The following is a 21,477-nucleotide window of genomic DNA, read 5'->3' on the forward strand; positions in this document are numbered from 1 at the left end:
AAAAAAGGAACTGAGAAATGTAAACTCGGTAGGTAGATTCAAGTATAAAAGTCATCCCCCCAGCTCTTGTACCAGAAAGAAAGGGTTTCACAAACCCTGGACGGTGGAGGCCAGCACCTCAGTGCCAACTCAGAGCTGCCTTTCCCTAGCAGGATCACTGACCTGATCAGTTTCAATAACTAGGCCATACAATAGACTAAGATTGTCCCACTTCTTCAATACCCAGATGTCCAAGTCTAGCCCAGCAGCCTCATGATCACTACAGATGATTTTCCCGACAGAAACCACCCAGCATTATTCCATTTTCACATGCCAGAAAGTCAGATAAAGGAATGAGTACAAATACAAATCTCATCTTCTATTGCTCCAGAGAGTTGTAGGGACATCTTATCCTCATATAGGGGGTCACTTCCTGAAAACCCTAAAAAAATTGAGGTTCATGTGGTCCCATCACAACCAGAATTTAAAAATGAATGGGAAAAATATTAAGGTGATAAACATGCAAAAGCATTACGGGGAAAATTAGTTTATGCTTTCAAATGTAAACTTGCCTGATGAAAATATTTTGTGAAAGAGTACATGAGATATTTAAATCTCATGTACTTTAATAGATCTCTATGTTGTGGTTCCTGCAGTCTACTTGAAAAATGGCTCTTTTAATTTGTCCTCATATTAGAACCAGCATATTAACTAGGGCAAGTACTATAGTGTCATAATGATGATTAGAAACATAAAAAAATACCATTATTTTATGTTTCATTTGAGAGAAGACAACAAAAAAGGGGAAAATGCGCTCTTGTAAACTTTAAAAGCTTAGTGTTGATAAAAATTTTATAAAGTAGCAAGTTTATTGAATCTAGCTACATACCACAAGTTTTCAAAAATCATATGGGGGTAATAAGGCTAATATTATCCTGGAGTTAATATAAAGCTACATTACTCGGACTCCCAGAGTCTCTTATATTAATATTTTTATTCTTTCATATAATATTTTATTGGGTCCAAAAATAAAATCCCCACACCAAGATTCCAAACGTAAGATGTTTTAAAAAGGAGGAGAGGAATAAAGAAAAGAAGAGAGAAAGAAGGGTGGGAGGAAGACATTTACTCTGAAGAAAAGAGTGACGTAAATACTAGGAATACAAAGATGTAGTTTGGCTACTTAATGAAACGCTAAAGTAATGTGGGTGAGTGAAGGGATATTGCATAATGATTTCCAGAATTGCACTCATGCTGGAACCGTGGCCACCGCATCCATCTATGGTTATTTTTTTAGAAGAGCCATGGAACTCTCATTTGAATCTCCTCAGATACTGAACATAATGCATCGTTTCCTCTACCCTCTCCAAACATGAAAATCAATGCCTCCTCCCGAACCCTACCCCCCCCCAAAGGACCTACTGTCCTTTATCATTCCTCTTCAGAATTCTACCCAGAGGTCCCATCTAGGTTCCAAGTCTCCAGAGAATTCCTTTCTACCATCCTGATTTATTCAATGAACAGCAACTGTCACAAGGCACCCAAACCTGCTACTCTATGTTAAATTAAAAACAAAACAAAACAAAAGACCACTGGGGCATGTAGTGAAGGAAGCTGAGCTCTCCCGAGCCTCCTGGTTCCCAGGGGCTAGAGCTGCAGCAGTGCCAAGGCTGCTGAGTTCCTCTTTGTCCTCGTGGCCCAGCAGGGCCCGCGTAAGTCCCTGATAGGAAGGTTTATCATTCACAGTTATTTTGGTCTTGACATTTGTCATGTATATACATTTATCCACATTATTACTAGGTTGTAAAGTAAGTGCAGGGTAAATTATAGGGGAAAAGAAAAGTTATCAACATTCAAGTAGTCTTACCCTGAAAAACGTGTTTTGCTGTAGCTGTAAACCTTTTGCACTAACTCCCACTCCAGGAATAAAAATAAATAATACCATAGGATTCACAACTGAAGTCGGCTTCCCGAGGAAGCTGAAGGAAGCAGTCGCTTTCTGGAACTACCAAAAGGATGTGGCTCTCGCCCCAGCGCAGGGTGCGTGGTGAAGAACGCTCGCTCACCCCAGTTAAGTGCTAGACAGGCCCCTCCCGCCCCCGCCTTTAGAAAAGCCACAGGTCTCCAGCCGCCGGAGGCCAACTGGCCGCAAAATGAGGATTCCAGTTGGTTGCATTCACCGTGACACCTGGTCCAGAGTCTGGCCTCTACCTGGGATTAAATGCATAATTCACAACAATTACTTTCAGGAAAACAGATGATTCACGAGGATGGGAAGTAGCATTAGAAGCAGTGGGTCGGTGGATGGAAGAGAAAGGAAAACATGTGCTGAAGACCGGACTTTTTGCATACTGCTGTCTCTGCAGCATTGTGAAGATGTTTCCGGAGATCCAGAGCGGCCCGGGCAGCCGGTGACGGGCTAGTCCGGGCCGTTGCTGGGGATTTCCAGCCTCCTCTGGGCCGAGCTGCTGTTTCGCTTCTGGCTCCTCTCTCTTCTCTTAAGGACGGGCTCTCCGTGGCCACCGGGTGTTTTGAAAAATGTCTCGCGATGTGTGCCGCGGATGCTTTTCGGGGTCACTGGGGCTGGAGACTTAAAAAAAAAAACACCAAAAAGGGTAAACAGATAATATGGACCCTGATTTATTTTTCTTTTTTGGCTTTTTGGGTCACACCCGGCGATGCTCAGGGGTTACTCCTGGCTCTGCACTCAGGAATCACTTCTGGCAGGGCTGGGGCCCATATAGGATGCCCGGGATTGAACCAGGTCGGCTGTGTGCAAGGCAAATGTCCTACCCAATATACTATCCCTCCAGCTCCATGGGCCCCGATTTCTGAAATGGCTGTTCTTTTCCCCCTTTTCTACATAACTGAGCTTACCATAGCGGAGACAGTAAGGGTGGGAGAGGGGCTTCAGCGGGGACGACCCTGATGCAGGGTGTGGGTTGGAATGTTACGTGCATGGAACCTATCGTTAACCATATTGGAAATCGTGGTGACTGAAACTTTTTAAAACATTTTCAGTTTAAAGGGAAAAAATTAAACATACAAAAATGCATGCACAAAATTCTGAACAATGTCTAATACAAAATTGCAATTCTGTACTTATTAGTGAAATTAACTACAAGTGGAATGGGGGGACAAACAAAAGTGCTGATTAGCTTATGCTGATTATATATGCATTTACGCTTACACCTGAATATATTTCATATCACTGTATTAACATTGCATTTTGAGAGATACTAAAAAGTTTTCAAGTATCCAGATTTCTTTAACCCCTTGATTGTCTCTCTAGCTGGCCCACAGGAAGTCAGGGTGGTCACCTTCATTGACTCAAGGGAAGACTGGAAAAAGCATCTGAATATGTAGCATTTCTTAAAAATTCTATTTTTAGGGGGCCAGAGACAGTTAAGGCGCTTACTTGACTGACAGCCAACCTCAGTTGATCCCTGGACCCCATACAAGTCCCCGGAGCCCTGTCAAGAGAGATCCCGGGACACAACCATGAACAGTCCTGAGCACTGTCAGGTGTGGCCCCCAAACAAAGCAAAACCTGCTTGAACTATGTCTAAAGGATCTCATTTTAAGAAACAGATTCAGGGGGCTGGAGAGATAGCACAGCGGGTAGGGCGTTTGCCTTGCACGCGGCCGACCCGGGTTCAAATCCCAGCATCCCATATGGTCCCCTGAGCACGGCTAGGGGTAATTCCTGAGTGCAGAGCCAGGAGTAACCCCTGTGCATCACCAGGTGTGACCCAAAAAAAGCAAAAAAAAAAAAAAAAAAGAAACAGATTCAGGGGTCAGAGCGATAGCACAGCAGATAGGGTGTTTGCCTTGTACTTGGCCAACCCGGGTTCGATTCCCGGCATCCCATATAGCCCCCCAAGCACTGCCAGGAGTAATTGCTGAGTGCAAAGCCAGGAGTAACCCCTTAGCATCACTGGGTGTGACTCAAAAAGCAAGAAAAAAAAAAAACAGATTCATAACAAAAAAAACCATTTTCATCAAGAAAACAGTCTTGATGTTTATAAAACAAGTAGCACTGTCTTCCCGTTGTTCATCGATTTGCTCGAGCAGGCACCAGTAACGTCTCCACTGTGAGGCTTGTTACTGTTTTTGGCATATTGAATATGCCATGGGTAGCTTGCCAGGCTCTGCCGTGCGGGTGGGATACTCTCGGTAGCTTGCCGGGCTCTCTGAGAGGGACAAAGGAATCAAACCTGGGTCGGCTACGTGCAAGGCAAACACCCTACTTGCTGTGCTCTCGTTCCAGTTCAATATAAAACAAGTAGGTTTTATAAAACACCATGGGTATTTGTAAAACTCTGGAGGTTATTTTACAGCCGTGTGTATATTTTATATACTCTTGGTGTATTTATAAATACCAGTACATATAAAATACTGGAGGTTATACTGTCAACAAGTAGAAGTGAACCCAGAACCTCCCCGGCTGTGAAGTACGAAACTGAAATAAATGCGGGCAACCTCCCCCGAAGAGGGATGAGCCTCTCTGTGCCAAACTGTGAAGAAATGCAGGACTCACCTGTGGTAATTTGACTACGGAGACTGGATGGCCCCCGTAGATGGGGGAGTCGGGCTGGATCACATGGTGTGACCTGGATACCACTGGACTCAGGTTAAGTGAGCACTGAGCCGGGAGCTGAGGGTCTGTTGAGGGGAGTATTGATGATTTGGGATTCACCATGGTGGCGGGGCTGATGAGAAGATGCGCTGTGGAGCCAAGGCCGGGCACGCCAAAATTCACTGGTGCGGCGGGTGGGAGCGCGCCCGGAGCAGAGGACACCGGCTGGGGCACGGTGGGGGAATAGAGCACAGGGAAGGGGCCCAGCGCGGGCGACGGTAAGACCATGCACGGAACGCCGATAGATGGGAGCTGAGCTGGAGAGGGCCCCAGGGGATGGGGGGACTGGCTGCCGGGTAAGAGCACATTGAAACCATTTAGCCCTGAAACAGAAGAAGAAAAGCCATATGAAAGGAGATGTCAGTCAAGCTCCCGATTCTTTATTTTTTCTGCTTTTGGGGTCACACTCAGTGATGTTCAGGGGTTACTCCTGGCTCTACACTCAGAAGTCACTCCTGGCAGTGCTCAGGGGACCAGATGGGATGAGGGGGATCAAATCCTGGTAGGCCGCGTACAATGCAAATGCTCTACCTCCAGCACTATCTCTCTGGCCCCCCCTAATTTTTTGGTTGTTTTGTTTTAGGGTCACATCTCTTGGTGCTCAGGGGACATATGCTGAGCTGGGAGACCCAGATGGGTCTGGTTGAGTGTAAGAGAAATGCCTGAACCCCTATATTCTTTGGCCCATCAAGCTCCCACTGTTTCACATGGGAGTCCACAATGGATCAACCAACCCACCCCTTCTGTCCTCTGCTTGAGCCACATCACTCCTGCAGTGCAGTGACCACGACTATAATCCAGTTACTGGACAATAATAGTCTATTGCTAGCTGTGTGTCCTGAGAGGGTTCTTTGGTTTTCAGGCCACACCTGGGAGTGCTCAGGAGTCACCCCCTGGTTGGCGGGGACAGGATGCAATGTGTGCAACACCAGCACTGCGGTCCCTTGGCCGGGCTGTCCCCCAGACTCTCGAGAGAGCTTCTTTCACGTGGGCTCCACAGGTCACAAACTGAGAAGCAAAGTGAACTTGGGTGGGAAAAATTTCTATCATTGTGTTCTGAACTTCAAACTGAAACTTCTCCTTCCCTGGTTAGGATCAAAGGCAACAAATCAGAAGAATGTTAACAGAACCAGGACTTGGCCACCGGTAAAAAGCAGGAATATGGTCCGAGTACATTAAGACAGGCACCTTTGGAATTATGACAGTGCCGGACTTTCCAGATGTTTTTATGAGCATAATTAAAGTTTTTTTCTGCTGTATTCCAAGAGAAGTGCCTTCCTTTGTATCCCTATGTACTTAATCCTATAAACTTTCTAAGAAAGGAACTGTAGTATTTAAAGGTCTATGGCACAGAAAATATTAAAATCTCTGAGCTGGGAGTGGGCAGATATTTCATTCAGCGGGGACTGAAACTATTTTTGGTTTATTAATGTACCTATTTCAAGTAAGCCCTCAAAAATACTTGCTGAAGAAAAAACAATAATAATCTATTGCTAGCCGTGTATTGTGAGAGGGTTCTTTGGTTTTCAAGTCACACCTGGTAGTTTTATGTAGCAAATACCTATCCTGTGAAGAAAACAAAGAACTGAGGAAAACCAATTCGACGGTCTCTATATGAAGAGCAGATACACAATATGTGATCTTAAAAATTAGGTATACATAGTATATTTGCTTTGTTTCAGAATATTAACAGCATTTATGGCATACCCACAAGCTTTAGATACCGTGCCCTTTAAAATTCAGTTTTCAGGGTTGGTGTGATAGCGCAGGACTTGTCCTGCAGATAGCAAACTCAGGTGAGTCACTCCTGCCTCTCAGAGTGATCCCTGAGCACAGAGCCAGGAGTAAGCCCTGAGCATCATTGAATGTGTCTCCTATTCCCCCCCTAAAAACAAAAACAAAAACAAAAAGTTCTTCGAACATTGTATGAGGGAAAAACAAGCTCGAAAATGTGTAAATCTGTATCTGTACCCTCAGGGTGACTCACTAATTAAAGAAAAAATAATAATAATAAAAATAAAGTAAGCAAAAAAAAAAGTTTTGTTTCCAAAGCTATATAGAAACTACAAGGGTTAAGGCACTTGCCTTGCATGTGCCAAGCCCAGTTCGATCCCGGGCACCACGTGGCTCAGCAAGCACAGCTGGGAGCAATTCCTGAGCATCACATCCCCAACCCAAATTCAGTCTTCATAGGACTCTCATAGATAGTAGGTGCTATTATTATTGATGCTTGAGTGACAGCACAGCGGGTAGGGCATTTGCCTTGAACGCGGCTGAGCCTCCATCCCTCTTGGAGAGCCTGGCAAGTTACCTGTGGCGCATTCGATATGCCAAAAACAGTAAGAACAAGTCTCACAATGGAGACGTTACTGGTGCCCACTCGAGCAAATCGATGAACAATGGGACGACAGTGCTACAATGCTACTAATGATAGCAGAATACTTGTTCTGAGCTCACAGGACAGTTAAGGGTCATTAACCCCTGCCCTTTCCTCCAGACCATGCCGCTGGCCATGGTGGCGGGCTCAGCGCTGCTGGATACATAAAGCAGCATAGCTGCATGGCCGACAGCTGCAAAATATCACCCCCAAGCAGGGCCAGCATCAGCTGAATTACAGGGAATCATTTTTGAAGGCTGTTGTGCCTTTTTCTCTTAACCAATTAAAATTCAATGCACTAAGAGAGGAAATCGCAGATTTCCCCCAAGATCTTTGATCTCGGTGACGGTGAAAGGAGCTGCTATATAGATTGAGAGAACATAGAGGCTCCGAGTAAAAGGCCTCACTGCAGACAGCAGCTCATCAATAAACCACACTGGCAGAGGGACATAGAAAAAAAAAAGTAAAAATCTGCATTATGATCCAAATCCCTCCAAAGGGTCTGTGGGACACGATGACAAAAGAGCCCTTACCGGCTGGTGACTGTACATAAAGATACGGCAGCAAAGAGGGTTCTTTGGCGCTCTCTGTTTCTTGCGAAGGCTTTTCAATGTCTGGGTTTCTTGGGGGATTGCCCCACTCAGAAGACACGAAGCTGTTTGCTATTGCCTTTCCCAAACCCTCCTTTGCAGCAGGATGCCGGCCATTCAGGTGGCCGTCTTCGAGAAGTGCAGATGCCAGGATCCTGGGAGAAGCAGTGTCCTCGGACTCGGAGGATTTCTAAATGCAAGCACACCAGGAATGAGAGAAGCAAGTCACGAGCCCAGCCATAAAACTACATAGCAGCTTTCTGAGAACAGCTAAGCCATAAAAAAAACCCAAAAAACAAAAACTCAAGCCTGTCTGCCACACTAATCATCAGTGAATATGAGTGTTCTCAGTCATATTTATAGGAATGGGATGAAAATCAGTGTCACGGCAGATGCATCTGATTTCTTTTAAAAATTTGAGATTTTAATCAAGGGAAACTGAACATCAGGTTGAAACCATGAAATAAATTTTGGAAGTACTGAAGTGCCAATCAAGGCTGTGGGTACCAGTCTTTTAAGCACCTGACAAGAATGATGGGGCTGGGCTCCAAACCCCTCGGTTACCTAACGTGTACCACTCCCATCTCTCACTCCTGTCCTGTAACCCCAGGCTAGATTCTAAACCAGAACAATTCATCTGGCAAGAGGAAGGAGGAAGGTTCTTAATTACTGGACTGATTCCTATGCGGGGCACCTCGCTGACCCTCTGCAAACTGCTGTCACTGCAGCGTGGCTGCTTTCTGCGTCTGACCGGCCACATCTCATTAACCACAAATGGCAACTAAGCGGGAGACGAGGAGACTGTGTTTTTGTTCTCTGCATTTCACAGCTAGAAAAATAGGCAAAGGAAATGGATACGAAGCGGCACGTGTAGAGATACTGAGAACCAAGCTGTACACTCATTCGTGCGCTCGGATTCAGCTGCATTTTAGATCCAGATGATTATTTTGATGATTTCAATTTGGGTGGTTTTTTGGGTTTTGTTTTGTTTTGCTTTTTGGGTCACGTCCAGCGTGATGCACAGGGGTCACTCTTGGCTCTGTACTCAGGAATTACCCCTGGCGGTGCTCAGGGGACCATATGGGATGCTGGGAATCAAACCTGGATTGGTCGCATGCAATGCAAACGCCCTACCTGCTGTGCTATTGCTCCAGCCCCTTGGGTATTTTTTGTTGTTTACTTTTTGTTTGTTTGCTTTTGGACCACACCCAAGGGTCACTCCTGGCTCTGCAGTCAGAAATCATTCCTTGTGGTGCTTGGGGGACCTTATGGGGTGCCAGGGATCGAACCCAGGTGTCGGCCATGTGCAAAGCAAGCACCTGAGCCATTGTACTATCTTTCCAGCAGGATCTCATTTATTCTACAAAAAGTGTGTGGGGGGGTGAAAGGTGGAATTATAGTACAAGGTATTAAGGTACTTGGTTTGCATGCAGCCAACTTTCCTTTACATCCCTGACACCTGAGATGGTCCCCCGAGCACCTCTAGGGGTCACTCCTGGGTACAGATCCAGGAATATCCTCTGAGCACGACTGGGTGTTTCCCAAACCCACGTCATAGGGCCAGAGTGATCGTACAAAGGGCAGGGCGCTTGCCTGGTATGAAGCTAAACCAGGTTCGATCTCTGACACCCCATATGGTCCCCTGAGTACTGCCACATGTGATTCCTGAACATGAAGCCAGAAGTAAGCCCTGAGCACTTCTGACTCTGTGCCCAATGTGCACCCCCACCCCCACAATCTGCCTCAGCCCCTTCCGAGTGATGCTCAGGAGACCAAGAGCCCCAGCCATAACTCTTGGCCAATCAGACCCGAGGATGTGGTTCTGCTCGGGTTACCTGGTGGTGTTCTCAAGGCCTTCAGGGACAAAACCAGCAGTACTGGGCTTATAGGACAGCACGTGGTGACACTCGGGTGACCATGTGGTGCAGTGCTCAAACCAGGGTCAGTCACATGTTAGCCAAGTGCTAAAACCCCTCCTGTATCTCTCCTGCCCCATTTATTTGTTTAAAACATTTCAGCAGCAGCAAGACTGAGAGGAAGCACATGAACATGTTAAGAGTGATTGCCTTTATGCACTGTGATGACAGGTAGGGTTTTCTTTGCTTTATCATCTTTGCATTTTATGCAAAATGGGACTTTGAAAAAAAATCACTTCTCTTAGACTCATTCTTCGGGGCAAGATTCTTCTTTTGGGAGAGCCAGTCCCAAGGAATAAGATATATGATTCCTGAGATACTCTCTCATCCCAGGCTCTGCAGCTTATTAATACGTGTCTTTTAGAGCCAAGCCATGAGTTCATGAAATGTCACCCAGCAAGCCCACTCCCACCCCCTTACCTTGGGCACGACGAGGGACAGAGGGCCGTCCTCGTAGTCCCGGCTCTGTCGTTTACTGGCTGGCTGCTCCTCCTCCTCCTCGGGGCTCCTCTCCTCCCCAAGACGCTTTTGAACTGACGCTGAGGATGATGGCTCAGCTACCGTGGTGCCTTCTACACTTCTGCTGTCCCTCTCTGACCCTGGGCCTGGGGACGCTCCCTCTTGCAGGCTCCCGTACAGCATGAACAGCGACGTGGAAGGCACATACACCATGGGCTGGCCGGCCAGCAGGGCTGGCTTCAGGCTCTCCAAGTCCGAGGTTGCAGATGCGAACGAGACGCCTACGTGTCCATTCACACCGTTCTGTACAGAGAAGGCCGGCGAGTCCTTCGGAGCCACAGGAAACACTGGGTGGGCTAAGGGATTCGCACAGTATTCAGAATCCACGGAGGGGATGGGGCAGGGGGCAGCAGTGTCCAGGCTGCCTGCTGGAGGCATTGCATCCCCCCTGCAAGGACAAGAAAGATAATGGATACCGTCAGGTGACCACATATCCTCAGCTCCAGGCCACTTGCTTCCCTAAATGGGAAAAATACCAAAGCAGCAGTGAAGTGACTCCAGAGGCTGACATTAGCATCCACGCTGGAGCACTTATTAGCTGACCCCCAGGGGCAGGTGATGCAGGATGACCTAGAAGGGTGGGTTGGGATGCATGGGGGAGACAATGCTAGATAAGATCTTGGAGGACATTTCAAGGACATTACAAGTAACACTGGGTCTTACCCAGTTTCTTCCACAAGTAGAACTATCCATTACTTTGCATGCTCTCCAAACACAGGTACTGACTACTATCAAAGAATAAGTCGACAGAAAACCTACAGCAGTGCCAGAAAAATAGTAGAGCTAAGGCACTCCCCTGGTATGAATCCTTGGAATCACATAAGGATCACATAAGGTCTCCCAAGTACTGCCAGGGGTCATTCCTGAGCACAGTCGGGAACAGTCACTAAATAGCAACATCAGGTGTGCCCCTCCATTATAATAGCTATTCTAATTCTGTCCACTTTCGATTGATTAGGGGGTAAAGCTGAAATTCAGACATTAAACAATCTGCTGAAGATCAGTCAAACAGAAGTAAGGCTGGTCCTCACATTCAGATGCTGGGAGGGGACCTAGCAGGGGACCAGCGGGGAGCAGACTTTGACTTCAAGGACAAATTGAGTTTGTCCCAAATTCACTGTCAAACAAATCAGGTGGACGATGAGTGACAAAATAAGCTCAACTGCAAAATTAGTCTGTTTCTATCATTCTCATCCTGCTCTGCTCAGTCTTACTTATACAATCTTTAGGTAACTGCATATTAAAAATGAAGTTGCATCAACTTATGAGATTATAAACCATGAAACAGAAACATTTCCAAAAAAAAGCCATACATATATGTCTGATATATTTTTAGCGACAGATGAGGAAAACTTTAGATTCCCTTAAGAGGTAGCAAGGCTCTCAACCTTTGTGATTAAATCACTGAGACTTATTTTGCTCCTAATTTTGTCATCCTTGTGCTGCAGAGGTGAGCAAATCTCTCCAACCACAGCCCTTCCCGGTGGGGTATGGGTCATGCTTACTCCGGGAGATGGAGTGTTATCTCCCCTGAGCATCTACCACACTGAGCAGCTCGCCCATCTTCTCAGCATCATCTGAAACTCAGATATTCTTTCAACTTCAGTGAATCTTGCTGACTCACCCTTCTCATCTGATTTCCATTTTTCTCCATCTCCAGCTGACATAGCTCAGACCTGTCTCCACGGCAGACCGAATGACTGCTTGGATATCAGCCCACCCAGAACTTTCCTGCCTGCCTCCAGTCCCACTGGCTGGAAGAAGCCAGAATGGTCTCCTCTAGTGAACCGATACGTTCTTTACTGTCTGACAAGTCCAAGTTTTTCTGACTTTCAGAGCTCTTTGTCAAGCCCAAGTTTGTCTCCAAACAGCCATCTTCTTATGCCACATCCAGCAGTGCTCAGAGCTTACTCCTGGCTCTGCACTCAGGGGTCACTCCTGGCGGGCCTGAGAAACCGTATGTGGGGTACTGGGGATTAAACCCTGGTCAGCCGAGTGCACTGCAAGTGCATTACTCACTGCACTATCTTGACGCCCCCTATTTGCACAAATATGGCTCAACGCATTCTCTAGTTTCTATCCCCGGCCCAGTCTTGCCTTACAATGTTTCTTTCTTTCCACAACAGTCATTAAAAATGTCCCTTGTTCCTGCTCTTTGACAGTTCCTCTGTTTCCTAAGGATAAGGTGATTTCCTTCAAGACCAGATGCCAAATTAGTCAGCTGGCCAGAGCCTGCAGAATAGCACTGTGGCATGAAGCGTACTGCTTAACCTCTCTGAGTTTCAGTTTTCTCTGCAGAATGAGGATATAATGTACCCACCTCGAAAGGCTGTTAGAGTTAGCTAAGTCAGTATTCATGAGACATCTAGAATAACTGATTGCAAAAAAAAAAGTTAGCTATGATGACAAAATGACTTCTGGATTGGGTTCTATCATTTCTCAGTGTCATGTTAGTGAAATAATCTTTTTTTTCTTGTCGGTGTTTTTTAAATTTTTTTCCCTGTAAGCTTTCATAGCTGAGGGGATAAAATTTCTATACTTCCACATCCCAGATGCTACATTCTATACCCGGTTGGACACGAAGGGGAAAAATTCTTTAACAGATGGCTGACTTCTGAGCAAGACTTCTATATTTTACCATTTGTGGGATGGCATTTCAATCCAGTCAAATTTAACAGTAAGAAATAAAAAGGGATACACTTAAGAGTTCCAACAGACTACTTACTGTGATTTTTCTTCTATTTTCTGTCTGTAGACAGCTGCCACACTTCCAATTTCTAAGGAGTAGCCCCCTGTTCCTGAAAAGGAAAGTGAAGGTCTAGCAAATATAGCATGAGATCGAAACATGCCAATTATAAATAGCAGGGCTTATTATTCATAGTCCAGGGATTATGAGACATCCCAAATCTGTGCTGGTTTTATACAGAAGCTGGCTATTCACGGTGAATTAGGGCCTCATCAAAACTTAGGAAGAAAACAAGCAATATAAAACAAGTTATTTTGTGACTGCCAAGGGGCCGGCTCGGGGGTTGGGGGGCAGTGGGAAACTGGGGCAATGGTGGACGGAAGGTCATACTGGTGTCGCAACACTGAATTCCTGAAACAGCTGAATAGCTCTGTAAACCGCAGTGTTTAAATGAAGTTTTAAAAAGAAAAGAATTAGTAAGAAAACAAAGTTTGACTCTCTAAGTCCGATGAAATTTCTAAGATGCTTCCAACAGGCCAACCATAACAAACAGATTGATTTTCAAGGCTAATCAGCCATGAGACTACAGCCACAGACTGTGATATCAGCAACTCTTTTATCCTTAATAACCTCCGCAACGTCAGGTAAATGAAAACACAAGCATAGCCTTGCGAGTCAGCTCATTGAAAATGGATGGGCATGATGACAGTATGATGACTGATGGGTTCTATGGGTTTTGTTAAGGCAGATACCTTGCGTTTTGTAAGGGCTGTTGGGTTCTGAGTTCACTTTCCTCTGGATCCTCTCAGAAGCCTGAACTGTGGGAAAAGAACCATGTCGAGCCAGCCTCTGTTTTGCACAGACCCGAATCTGGCCATATGATTCTTTCTTCAGTTCTGGTAAGATAGAGGCAGAAACATCCACGAGTTCTTCATCTAAATAAATGAGAGAATAGATCGTGCTGCTGTTGAGCTGCAATTCAGGATAATTTTAGTTTTTATTATTTTTCCTCCAAGAAAGACATGGTTTTGAGAGTCTATAATTGTAACAGAGCTACCTTATAAATTAAAAACGAAGACAATCCAAAAGAGTTTCTGAGCCTTACTCAAACTTCAATTTCTTTGGATGTACTACAAGTTAGTAGACAACTACAAAGTGAGTCCAAATCCATATACATTCTAAAATTATCTGAACTGCAGCGAAAGTAGAGCAAGATGCTCTTCAACCCAAATTAGAATGGACCTGACATTTCAGTTGCTTTCTCTCTGGGCAGAGTATCAAAGGATAACCCAGTCATACTTAGCTCAACATACATATTTTGAGAGTTTTAACATTAACTAAGATCAGCCTCATACCACAGCTCTAGCACAATGAGTCTTCGAGTCTATTTTTTTCCATTAAGCTTTATTATTTCTTTCTGATGCAATAGGAGGCTCAGTTACAAAAAGTGACCAAAGGAATAAGGTCATCGGAAATCTCATGATTGAAATGTCACAGAACACTGAGAATAATAGAAGCCTGGACCTGGGCCTCAGCAACCCATTTGATACTTCAAGAAGGCTGTGTGAAGTCAGGATAAAACTTTTTATAGAAAACCAGGTCTATACTCCTGTATATAAAAGGAGTCCTTTCCCTTGCCTGTTCATCTGGGCTATTTTTCCTAAGTTCAAAGCAAGCATGGCTTAATTATAAAGCTAGTTTAATGAAATGAAAGGTCTTGCTAGACTAACATTTTCTAAAACACACAAAACTTGAAAAAGAGAAGAACTTATGGCAGAAAGTCAATGGATATTCTTTTCAGAAAATCAGAAATTATAGGATCATAAAGAAGAAAAGTAGGTAAAGGCAGTATAGGGATCTTATTTACCCACTTTTCTGAAATAAACAAACACAAAACAATGGTTTTCAAGACGCTGGGCATCAGGACCTGGCAGATAGTCTCTCTCAGAGCAGGGATGGGGAACATCTCGCCCACAAACAGGCCTGTAAAATCAAGTGGCCTGGCCATGATACAGGATGAACAAACACTGAGCTTCTCACTGGCTGCCAGTAGCCAGTTGAATGACCACAAGTGATGCTATAAATATACAAATGGCCCTTGGCAGAAACAAATTTCCCTATCCCTGCCATAAATCAAGAGTGAATTGTGTGGTTGCCCCAGCTTACTGTGTAAAGAATGCTTCCAGGTTAGCGTACAAAGAAAGAGATCTGACTAGAGGCCGGAAGTCTCCGAGGTTGAATAGAGTGGGACAGTTAGAGCTTACGGGGCACAAAAACTGTACAAAGAGAAAGACTGGAGATCTGGAAAGAGGCCCCTTAAGCATCCGGTGGAGAATGCATGCCTGCACGCTCATGACAAATAAGAAAGCCAGAGTATAAAGATAGATTTCACAACAGAGAATTTTATCAGGTACAAAGAAGATAATTTCATTAAAAAAACAAAGGCTGAGTACTATAAAGAGATTTCAGGGGCTGGAGTGAAAGTACAGCGGGTAGGGTGTTTGCCTTGCACTCGGCCAACCTGGGTTCAATTCCCAGCATCCCATATGGTCCCCCGAGCACTGCCAGGAGTTATTCCTAAGTGCAGAGCCAGGTGTTAACCCCTGTGCATCGCTGGGTGTGACCCAAAAAGCAAGAAAAGAAATCGGTGGGAAAGAGAACAGTACTTAGAGGAAAATGTATAGCATTAAATGTTTACGAGAAAAAAAGGTAGATAGTAATGAACCCATTTCTACCTTAAGAAACTTGAAGAAAGATCAAATTAAACACAAAGCAAAGGAACTTACAGGGATAAACTATAGCTATTACAGAAAAAAAATCTGGTTAAAAAACCTACTTCCACACAGACCGGAGTGATAGTATAGCTGGTAGGGCATTTGCCTTGCATGGGACTGACCCAGGTTTGATCCCCAGCATCCAATATGGTCTCCCAAGCAGGTTCCCTGAGCACTGCTGGGTGTGATCCAAAAGGAAAAAAAAAAGCCCTCTTCCACAGAAAAATCTAGACCTACAAGATTTCACTGATGAATTCTATCATGTAAAGACATGTGCAACTTAAATGAGATGGACAAAACCTGGATATGATCCAAGGTCCATCAATAAGGGAATGAACAAAGATATAAAACTGAATATTCTGCAATAAAAAATACATAAATAATTGTCATATACTCTAACACAATTCACCTTGAATAATTATTAAAGCAGTCTGATAAAGAGTATATACACTATAATCACTTCCTATTTATCTATAGTAGTTGTGTTCTACAAAATCACCATGAACACTGAGTTAGCAAACACTGAAAAACTGAATTATTGCTCCTAAAGGAAATATATGATTAGGTTTCCTGGGAATCTCTCTCGGGTCAAATGATCAAAATATAATCTTATGTGTCTTTCTGTTTAAAGAAATCTTATTTAAAACATTACATTGACCCATTAGCACTGAAGTAGATAGCCAAGTCGTACTAGATATCTCACCTCAAATATATGTATTTTTTTGTCAGGCACACCATAGCCTTCTGACACTCAAAAACAATAGACTGTAGTTCAGCATATCAGCTGGGAAGCCTCAGGCATACTCAAGGGCTAATCCTGGCTCAGTTCTTGGGAGTCACGTCTGATGGTACTTGGAGTCCATGTCATGCCTTAGATAGAAACTGGACCTCTTGTGTGCAAAATCATGCACTCATGCATGATAGCCCCTTGGCACTGCCAGATATAGCCTCCCTCCACCCCCAGGAACGAATGATGGTGTCCTAATGGAACTAGGGAATGTTTTCTGAAGGATAAAGAAGTTAGGTCCTGTTTGAGGTTCCTGACCTGGTCCCAGGCTCTTTTTCCTATGTCAGAGCAGCCTTCTTCCAGAGTCCTAACTAGCCGTGCAATGCATGGACTCTTTGGCTTATCAACACCAACTCTCATCCTCTTTATTGTCTGCAGTAACACCCCCAACTTTTGAATTCTTTTGTTACTTCTACAACATTTAGCCCAAACTTCTTGGCCTATCTTTTTTTTTTTTTTTGCTTGTTAGGTTGTTTTGTTTTGGTTTTGGACCACACCCAGCAATGCTCAGTGGTAACTCCTGGCTCTGTGCTCAGGAATAACTCTGACAGTACTCACGGGACTATATGACAAGGATTGAACCCAGGTCAGTTGTGTGCAAGGCAAATGGTCTGGCCCCTTTTTGGCCTAACTTTACAGCCCTTCCATAATGTGGCCACTCTGATCACACACCATATTTCTCATTATTCTCGATCCTGTAATGTGCCATTCAAATCAGAGTGGCTGATTTCTTTAATACAAACCAGATTTGTTCTTAGGCATGCTATTCCTTCCCTATTCCTCCAAAATCCAATAGTCCACCAGAATAGCCCACATTTTCTCTAAGTTTAGTGTTTCTTTCAGGCCATATTTGGCAGTGCTCAAAACTCACTCCTGGTTATCACTCATAGCAGAGTTCCGGAATGGCAGGCAGTGCGGGGTATCAAATGGGGGTTAGCCACATACAAGGCAAGTGTCTCACTCAACCCCTGTGCTAGCTCTCTAGCCCCACAACTCTATATTCTCACAAAGGTAGTGATCTCATGTGCAGTGCAAAACCTGTCTAATTTTCAGATGTGTGCTATTTATATATTCTCACAGAATCTTCATGAAGCAGCTAAAGCAAGGCACTGATCTATGTGGTAATCAAAGGTGAAGACTGCACTGGCCTTAAATATGCAGAGTAGGGACAACGCATACCATCACCATTACCAAGTACCACAGCAAGGGTTCAGATGAGACACTGGGAGATCAGGAAAACTTCCTGACGGAGTTGTCAGACACTTGCGTTAGAGCTCAAGGGTGAAGAGAGTATTTTAATGTTGAAAAAAAAGACAGTTTTATAGGTGAAAATACTAAGAAGAACCAAAAGCAAAGATAACACAGGAGTGTAGTAGGTTCTATAATGTTATTTTGTTAAAGCATGGATGAAAAGAAAAAAATCCAACCAAAGCGATATGAAACCTTATTAAAAAACTTATTTTATGTTTGTTTGGGGGCCACACCCAGTGATGCTTGGGACTTGCTCTTAGCTTTGTGCTCAGGAATCACTCCTGGGAGTGCTTAAGGACCATATGGGGTAGCAGGGATTGCACCCTACCTGCTGTACTATCTCTCTAGCCCCATCGAACCTGTATGTCCTTTCGGTTAGTTAGTTTTCAAGAATCTACTTACCATATTATGTGAGACCTCAACAAATATTCATGTATAGAGAGGACTGTGCTACATGCATTTTTTAACTCTCTCGTGGCATTTGGTGTAGTAATTATGTATTGGCTTTGCTGTTCAGAAAGTACTGGCTGTGCTGACTTAGTTACACTTGATTTTAAGCGGCTTCATCTAGATCCTAAGTGACTAATGTGTTGCAGGTGAAGCTGAGAGAGCTCTATCTTTTATGTGCCTGGGTTAAGTGGCAGGAATTTATGCCAATGGTGCTGAAATTGGAAGGGTGATTTAAAAATAACTGTAATGGCTTTTCTCCAGGCAGCATAGCTCTATGTAAAGTAACTGGGGCAGAGATTCAGTCTATTACTCAGATATTACCTGTGAAATAAGTAGAGGATAATATCCTCATTTGCTTTAGGTTTGTAAAATTATAACATCCATAACCTTTTAAATAAATTACAAAAAAGGGGTTCATCACATTCACACTGTATTTAAAAGCTGTGTTACTACATGTCAGTATTGTCATAGAAACTGACACAACGTCTACATCATCTGAAATTCCAAAGGAAAGCGCTGTTTTCTTCAGCAAATAAGGAAACATCCAAAGTTCCAAAGAACTGTTCTCAATGTTCAACCCCAAAGCTCCAGGACACTTCAAAGCAGAACTGCACAAATGCCCAAGTACTGTGATTTATTAGAGATGCTGTGTACAAGCTGCCCGGCGCAGAGGGACAAATGCTCTGTGTTCTCAGTGACATCACTAGGTGAATGTTGAATGCGGAGAGGATGGTGGGGAATGGGGAAGAGATCACTCTGTCTGTACGAGACTATAAGAGCAGAAGCCAGATGAGACACAGAGCACTAGCTCAGAGACCTAGAACTCCAAGTTCGATTCCTGGCATTGTCTGTCCTCCACGTACAGCAAGACTAGAGAACAGCGGGGCCTCAGTACTGAGCTGTCCGGTCCAGAGAAACAGGGCAAGCATCACCCGGGATGGCCACTGGCCCCTTGAGTGCTGCAAGAACAGGGTCCTACCCCAAGCCCTGCTGCCTTACCACTAGAACTGAAGTCCACGGGCCCAATCCACTTGAAGGCAGGTTTCCGGCCTCTCTCTTCCGTGACGTGCACTTTCTTGATGAGTGCCAAGCTGGTCAGAACATTGGCAATGTCATAGAGACGCCGTACCTTTGCTTGAAAGAGAACACACAGTGAGGGTCACACTTCCCATGATGCCATGACACTTTTTATATGACACGTCACTTTTCTTGACCACCAGACCAACTGCAGTTGCAAAAACCAGGGGAGAAGGAAGAGACAAACGGCTCTGTCATGAAATCACCCCCCCCACCACCCCGTGGCATGTGCCCAACGGCACTAACTCAGGGAAGGTTAGTGTGTCCCCTCACTGCTACCGTGTCTCACCTGTACAAGAAGCACTGGTGACAAGCAGGGAGCCCTGGGATTACTGAATCGCCTGGGAGGGAGATAGTAATTAAAGGCTTAGCAAAAGTAATTCTGTGCATGTCAAAAAGACAGCCTGAGTCTCCTCCTGCAGGGCGGCGGGCATCTGGCCTGTGAAAACCAGAGTCCCTGGAGCTTCCAGTGAAGCCGCACTGCCGGGCACAGTGGCAGGGTTGAGCTCAAGATGATGAGGTGGGACCTTGCTCAAGACAGTCAGCTCCTCGCCCACATCTGGCGCCATCCCCCAGGTCCAAGGAGCGGGGGGGGGGGGGGGGGAGCACCTTTGAAAAATTCATGTTAACACTTGAGTTAAAGAGAAACTCAGAAACTCAGAGGGGCGGTAACTCAAGAGCTAGGCAAGACAATGTCCAGAAAAGCCATTTTTGTTCCAGAAATCAATTTCTGGGGAAGAAACCTACTTGCCGTCATGGCGAAGATCAAGTGCAGGAGCTTGATCATCCGGAAACACCAAGCCTTCACCTAAGATATCACTTTGTTCCCAGACCCGAGAGAGCTGGATTCCAACCTATTTCTTCCATAAGGTGGCTCTGATTCCAAGTTAAAAACAACAATACCACCAAAACCCCCACAAACAAACAAACAAACAAACAAGAGAGGGGCCTACGAGCTGTGCTGTGCTGCCTGCTATAGCGTCTGTGCTGGCCAGAGGGAAGCTGCCCTGACAGCAGGCCTGGAAGCATCTTCCTTGTCTGGCAGCCACACCGCCACCCAGCCCCTACCCTGTCATTCCTGTTTCTTACCTGCAGACAACTTTCATCTCCACCCATCAGAAGAGTATGCAGGGGGTGAGGAAAAAAGGGGAAAGAAAACTCAGACATTCTGTTCAGGATGCAGCGTCACCCAAGAGAAATGCAAAGAATCGGACACACTCCCTGACCTGCCCCTTTGGGCGAGCCGTCAGCTTCCACCGAACACTAACTGCCGAGGAAAAGGCGAGAACCTCCACGGGAATCCTAGCACGTGACAACTTACCTCTCAGCACCAAGGGCACTTTCCTGAGCACAGGAAGGCGTGCACTTCTCAAAAAACTATGAACTCTTTCTCCTCGGAGTCAGAAAATTGTCAACAGAGGAAATCCCACCCTTTGGGTCTTGATAAGTGGGTTGAAGAATAGATGCTTACTTTTAAATTTACTGTGGTCAGGGGTGTCTTGGCTTTCTTCGATCAGGATTTTGGCAGCCACATCAAGAGTAACAATCTTGGTTTTGGAGACGAGGAACAGCATGACAAACTTCTGGCTCATAATCCTCAGAGACTTGTCTTTTCGACTGTTTGCAGCTGCTGCAAAAGGAAGCAGAGGAAAAGAGCAAAACAGATCACTAACCACAAGGCTTGAAAGAGTTGGATGAAAACTCGATCTAACTCTACCAGCACATGGAAAGACCACTCTTGTTGGCAGAAGTGCACACACAATAGTTGGTCCATAAAGAAATAAGGCATTGGGGGTGGAGTGATGGCACAGCGGGTAGGGTGTTCGCCTTGCACGTGGCCAACCTGGGTTCGATTCCCAGCATCCCATTTGGTTCACTGAGCACCACCAGCAGTAATTCTTGAGTGCATGCATGAGCCAGGAGTAACCCCTGTACACCGCCGGGTGTGACCCAAAAAGAAAAAAAAAAAAAAAAGGAACGAAAGAAAGAAGGTGGATTTTCTTATATCCTTTGGAATGCTTTACCCTAAGTCACTCTTAATGCTTTACCCTCATTCTTCATAGAGCAGAATCCAGGAGGTAGTTTTCTTGAAGCAATTTTAAAAAGATCTCTATTATAAAGATGAACACAGATGGAAGGATGGCTAGGTAGCAGGAATTATTTTGAGGTTACCAACTTTTTTCTCAAAAGCAAGGGATCTTTATCTTCTGTGCCCAAAATAACTAGACTAGGCCTTTAACATAGCTGGGACCAAGTGCACCCATTTCTCTTCCAACTTTCCCCAACAGATGGGGATTTTCCGTTTAGTCGAATGAGAATGACCTGTAGGGTGTAGCTAGAAGGCATAAAGCAGCACCTTTAGTAAAAACCAGCCAGCACCCTTCTTTCCATTCTGTCTTATAACTAAAGGAAAGAGAGAGGCTCACACTTAT

The 21,477-nt window shown here is 44.9% G+C and overlaps 1 protein-coding gene across 1 annotated transcript in view; it reads right to left on the minus strand.

Moving 5' to 3' along the window:
- Positions 1-2,138: 2,138 nt before the first annotated feature.
- The window catches only part of E2F7 (E2F transcription factor 7), a 42,299-nt gene continuing 22,960 nt past the window's right edge, over positions 2,139-21,477 (minus strand). The window contains exons 6-13 of the mRNA XM_004602817.2: positions 20,517-20,675; positions 18,968-19,102; positions 13,459-13,641; positions 12,746-12,818; positions 9,922-10,408; positions 7,529-7,775; positions 4,520-4,941; positions 2,139-2,569 (exon numbers count right to left, since the gene is read on the minus strand). Of these exons, the coding sequence (XP_004602874.2) occupies positions 2,399-2,569; positions 4,520-4,941; positions 7,529-7,775; positions 9,922-10,408; positions 12,746-12,818; positions 13,459-13,641; positions 18,968-19,102; positions 20,517-20,675 (1,877 nt within the window). The 3' untranslated portion in view covers positions 2,139-2,398. The remainder of the gene's footprint in view (positions 2,570-4,519; positions 4,942-7,528; positions 7,776-9,921; positions 10,409-12,745; positions 12,819-13,458; positions 13,642-18,967; positions 19,103-20,516; positions 20,676-21,477) is intronic.

The sequence above is a fragment of the Sorex araneus genome, chromosome 10 (assembly GCF_027595985.1).
Source record: "Sorex araneus isolate mSorAra2 chromosome 10, mSorAra2.pri, whole genome shotgun sequence".
NCBI classification, from domain to species: Eukaryota; Metazoa; Chordata; class Mammalia; order Eulipotyphla; family Soricidae; genus Sorex; species Sorex araneus.